This window comes from Octopus bimaculoides, chromosome 7 (genome assembly GCF_001194135.2).
Source record: "Octopus bimaculoides isolate UCB-OBI-ISO-001 chromosome 7, ASM119413v2, whole genome shotgun sequence".
NCBI classification, from domain to species: domain Eukaryota; kingdom Metazoa; phylum Mollusca; class Cephalopoda; order Octopoda; family Octopodidae; genus Octopus; species Octopus bimaculoides.
The window spans coordinates 88,953,853-88,959,912 of NC_068987.1; the positions used below are offsets into that span (position 1 = coordinate 88,953,853).

General features: G+C 37.7%; 1 protein-coding gene across 1 annotated transcript in view; it reads left to right on the forward strand.

The window, feature by feature from the left end:
• Positions 1-1,721, forward strand: part of LOC106870565 (QRFP-like peptide receptor) — a 73,878-nt gene extending 72,157 nt beyond the window's left edge. Inside the window, exons 8-9 of the mRNA XM_014916691.2 lie at positions 758-920; positions 1,582-1,721. Coding sequence (XP_014772177.1) covers positions 758-920; positions 1,582-1,721 — 303 coding nt within the window. The remainder of the gene's footprint in view (positions 1-757; positions 921-1,581) is intronic.
• The last annotated feature ends 4,339 nt before the right edge of the window (positions 1,722-6,060 follow it).

The window sequence follows — 6,060 nt, forward strand, 5'->3', positions numbered from 1 at the left end:
CAATTTTTCGTTCATTTTGGCAATTTCATGGCAATGTGTTTCTGCAGTAATGGTTTTTCCGGGTTTAAGAAGTATAGCAGTACGCCACCAAACAGTCACCACAGCCTTCTTTTTGAAGAGCTTGGGTTTAGGGAAGGTTTTGGGGATTCATTTTGGTTCAACCACTGCAAAGGACGTTTTTTTTATTATTGTGCAGAATCCACTTTTCATCGCAAGTTACAATACGGTCGGGAAATGGATTGGTCTGGTTATGGAGAAGAAGCCATGATTAAATTTCATATCTGCGCATTTTCTGATTTTCATTCAAATCGTATGTCGAGCCTTTTTTGATTTTCCATGCAAATGATTTCAGGCAGTTTTCTGACTAACTTGAAGTTATTTTTGTCTCGAATGGTTTTACGTGGATCTTTCTCAATGATGGTCTTTAATTGACCGTCATCGATGACAGTTGGGCGTCCACTAAGCTCACGATCTTCAAGGCTCAGGTCTCCACTGCGAAATCATTTAAACCATTTTCGAGCTGACCACTCACTGGCCATTTTCCTCATCACACGTTTCGTTAATTTCGCGAGCAGTTTCAGCTGCTTTACGTTCTTTTTTAAAGTTGAATAACAAAACTGCTCGAATATTGCGCTTTGAAAGTTCCATTTCAGATAATTGTAACAACGGTGAAAAAGATACCAATGTTAATTTATTGATGCATTTCGGAAAGTCTATGTCTGTATTATCAGACAATTTCAAAAACATGTTTAAAAAGAATTCAAAATGCTGCACAAATCCGGTACAAATTCTTCATGGTTCAAAACGTTTCTTACTTTTTACTCACCCTGATATTCCACGTTCAGGAGCAGATTCCATACGAGAGTTTCTCTTCAAATATAGCCCCGACCTTACTCAGAGCTTTTCGTATAATTACTTTTGTAACAACTAAACCGTGGAAGGCACAAATTAACCGTTCTAAAGATTGTTAACTTCATTTAAACATTTAATATTTTATCTTTTATCTCTTTTACCTTTTACTTGCTGCAGTCATTAGACTGTAGCCATGCTGGTGCACCATCTTGAAAAACTTTTAGTCGAATGAGTCGGACCCTGTACTTATTTGTTTGTTTTTTATGCCTGGTACTTATTCTGTCGGTATCTTTTGCCGAACCGCTAAGTTACGAGTGCGAAAACACACCGACACCAGTTGTCAAGCGGTGGTGGGATATATATATATTCTACAGTTAATAGAGTGATTGTGCAATTCACCAGAGAGGGGAAGGAGTTCACATCACCTCGCCCAGATCAACCGGGGCCCTCTGACAGGACCTTTCTCTTTGCTAAAAGAAGTTTGGATGATAATCCTTGTTGCAAGGCCTCTGACACGGCAAAATAAGTTGATGTCAGTCCCAGAACAGGTGTCAGGTATCTTCACAAACTTGGTTACTATGGCAGAGCAGCAAGAAGGAAGCCACTTCTTCGACCAGCCAACATCAAGCAGAGAAAAAATTACGTCAGTGAGATGATAATGAGGCCACTAGCATTTTGGGACGCTGTCATATTCTCCGATGAGTCCAGATTTGCTGTATTTCCTGACAGTGGTCGAGTGTGAGTCTGAAGACTGTGGTCAAGAATTTGATGTGAAAAGATTGCAGCCAACAATGAAACACGGCATCTATTCTCTGATGGTCTGGGAAACAATGGTTGATCAGAGCTGGTGGAGTGTGAGGGAAGCATAAACTCGGATAAATGGGTCCATATTGCAGAAAGGACTCCTTCCAATCGCTTCCAGTGGTGAATTGATTAAAGAAGACTCCTTGGAGTTTCTTGTCACACAGCAAAAATGACCCATGGTTTGTTGGATGAGAATGGCATTAAAAAGCTCCCATGGCCAATCCAGTCAACAGATATAAACCTTGTTGAACACCTCTGGGACATAATGGACAGGATATTTCATAAAAAGAACAAGAAAGCATCTTCAAAGTCAGATCTTTTGAGATTACTGCATGAAACTTGGCAAGAAATTCCACAAGAGAATATTCGTCATCTGATCAGAAACATGCCTAATATGGTCCTTGCATTGAAAAATGCAAAGGGCATGTGTCCTAAATATTAAATATTCACATTATAATAATTAATAAATAATTTGAATGTATAATTTCAGATTTGAATAAATTTTAATGATTATAAGGGTGTCTATTTACTTCTGTCATGATAGTAGTGTTTTAATTCAAACACAAAAGGTCTCGGATCAAATAGCTTGCAGGGCAAGTACATCACCATAACATTTTTTTTTCTTTCAATACTTAAGAAATGCAATTTTGTAGCGAGAATCTAGCAAAGTGCCCAATAAAGTAGTTTTCAGTGTATCTAGCTTAATACAATATGCAGAAGAACTGAACACACAAACAATTGTTCGTGTGAAATATTTATTAAAATAAGTATAGAAATTTCAATCATGTTACGTTTTAAGCAAATATTGACACTGAAAGGTTTATGGTTTCTATTTCTCGCCTGCGATAATATACTTCGGTGTAAAGTCAATCGATTTTCTTCTCACCTTTCTGCCTACGTGTGTGTGTGTGTGTGTGTGTGTGTCTCTGTGTGTGTGTGTGTGTGTGTGTGTGTGTGTGTGTGTGTGTGTGTGTGTGTGTGTGTGTGTGTGTGTGTGTGTGTATAGATATACATATATGTATGTATGTATGTATAGATATATATATATGTATGTATGTATGTATAGATATATGTATATATGTATGCATGTGTGAGAGAGAGACACATATGTATATTTGTGTGTGTATGCTGACACATCTATGTAACTATAAACACATATATCATATACATACATACATACATATATACATATACGCACATGTGCAAACTCATATACATACATGACTACATACACGAGTGCGTTCATATGTACATACATACCCACATGTATATGTTTATACACGCTTTGTGCAGATGAATTCTGCGAGAGAGTGAGGAATCGAGAAAGAAGGGGAGAAGGAAAGAGAGAGAGAGAGAGAGAAAGAGACAAAGAAGGAAAGTGATAGAGAAAGAGAGAAAGAGAGAAAGAGAAGTACATGTGAATTTGTTTTGAATTGTTTTTTTATCATTATTTTTTTGCTTTCTTTTTAATTCAATTACGATGTCCATATTTATATTGTGGATATTTGGAACTGTAGCTAAATTATAGACCGCTTTCCTTCTTTGAAGATACATTGCCAATTTATTTTGAAAAATAATTACATTAATAGTTCTGAGTGCAGCTAGAACTATATTTGTTGGCTGACTATAATGGTAGATTTTCGCATAAATCTGAGAGATTTCTGTTCCTCTGACGCTTTAACCAAATAATGTCACCGCGCAATTTATGATCTTGCTGTCGTGACTGTGGATAAAGTTCGGGTCAATTTAAATTCTCTGTTATTTATCTTGGTTGGTTGACTACATATAAACAGAGATACAAGGCAACTATACATACACACACATATACATACATACATGCATGTATGTGCATGCGCATGCGTATGTATGTATGTATCATTTAAATATATATATGAGCATGCCTGGATATGCAACTATATGTATGAGAATACGTACATAAAACATACAAATCTGCACATACATACATACATACATACATACATACATACATAATACATACATACATACATACATACATACATACATAATACAAACAAAAATACCGTTGTTGGTGTTGAAATTTCAATGAAGGAACCTTGGATCTAGGTTAGAAACCGGTTCTTTCTCTATTGGCAAGAAATCTTGAAATGAACTGAATAATGACATACATACATACGTACGTACGTACGTATTCACGTATGTACGTATGTATGTATGTATGTATGTATGCATGCATGCATGTATGTATGTATGTCAGAGCCGAATAAGGAAAATATGAGCCTCTCTGCATACAATAAAAGAGTGGTCCGCAAAGTGTTTGCAGTACCCGAACTCATACCAATATTTAGGTTACTTGATTGGGCACTTGTTGAGATTCGAACCATTGATGTGAAAATTCGGAAGTTACTGACCAGCACAAATAGTTTTCGTGTAAACCCCTTCTAACCAAAATGAAAACCAGGAGGCAGATGTTTAACATCAATTCAGACAGCTTTTAAATGTCACATCACATTCCTTCAGCGACATTTTTTAACCAACAAGTGTTGAGGTGCATCCGTTGACCAAGTCTGCGTATCAACGGCCTATATCATCAGAAGATTAGGAAAGCAGCTACTCGGGAAATATTCCTTGTCTGATAACCTTGAATAGATGCCCAGTGAAGCTGCACGACACTGCCGCATCATCGGATGCAAGGATGAGTGCATATCAGCAGATCATGCAGGAATATCTTAGCAGAAAGCTCCAGCATGACAGCAACATTGAGAATTGTTGTTGTAGTTGTTGTTGGCACTCCGTCGATTACGATGATGACGTGGGTTCCAGTCGATCCAATCAACGGAACAGCCTGCTCATGAAATTAACGTGCAAGTGGCTGAGCACTCCACAGACACGTGTACCCTTAACGTAGTTCTCGGGGATATTCAGCGTGACACAGTGTGACAAGGCTGACCCTTTGAATTACAGGCACAACAGAAACAGGAAGTAAGAGTGAGAGAAAGTTGTGGTGAAAGAGTACAGCAGGGTTCGTGGAGCTTTTATGTGTTTTCGCTCAATAAACACTCACAACGCCCGGTCTGGGAATCGAAACCGCGATCCTATGACCGCGAGTCCGCTGCCTTAACCACTGGGCCATTGCGCCTCCACACATTGAGAATTAATCGAAGACTAACAACCGAGTCGCTAACTCTTAGTTTGAAGGGTATGGGTTTGCAATCCAGGGGCAGGAATCAGCAACCAAATTCTTGATGCATTGAAGGACAGCGATGCAGACTTAACACCGAAGACATCACCGACATCATAAGCTGTTGTCTAAAAATCTCATCGTGGTTTTATCGGCCGATGAAGCATGTTGTTGCAGCCAAGATACTTTATAATGAAATCTGTCGAAGGATAATGTTGAAGCCAAAGACATGAGAACCCCACAATGTGGTAGAGGCCATAGCCACTCATAATATGAAAAAGTACTGGTGGGATGTTCCAGTGAAAACCTCAATAAAATGCAAACATAACAGACCAGACATTGTGATTTGGGACAGAGAAGACAAACTATGTACAATAATGGAAATCAGTGGCGCAACGGGTATCTATAGAAAGCTAAAGAACAACAACAACAAAAACACGCTGAACTATTGAGAAATTTACAGCTATTCCACCCGGATTACATATTCAGATTTATACCCTTAATTATTGGGCCACTTGGATATGTAACTAACTGCCTCAGCACCAGTCTTGAGAAAATAAGGTTCTCAAAGCCAGAAAGGAGAAAACTAATTAGATTACAATTACAAGCCATCAATAGAACTGTCAGAGTATGTAAAACTTTTCAAAAGTTTAGCTTATAAAAATATATGCACGTCTTGATGTGTAACTCTTCGTATGAGTATACATACATAAAACAAAACCTCCAGATCTGCAGATACACCGTCTCCCTTGGACATGTATGTTCTGGGCATACACGCACAACTGACCGGTTGATGTTTAAATTCCAATGAAGAAGTTTGGGATCGAGATTAAAAACCAGCTTTTTCTCCATTGGCCAGAAATCTAGAAATAAAACAAAATTACATACACACATACATACACACATGCATACATACCCACGCACACGCGTACATACATACATAGACACACACATACATACATACATACACACATACACACACATATACATCCATGCATGCATGCACACATACACACATACATACATACATGCATACATAAATACATACACATACATACACACACACAGATACATACACATGCATACATGCATACATACATAATAATACATACATACACAAACACACACACAGATACATACATACATAATACGTATATACATACATACATACATATATACATACATACATAATACGTACATACATACACATACATACATATATATACACACACACATAATACATA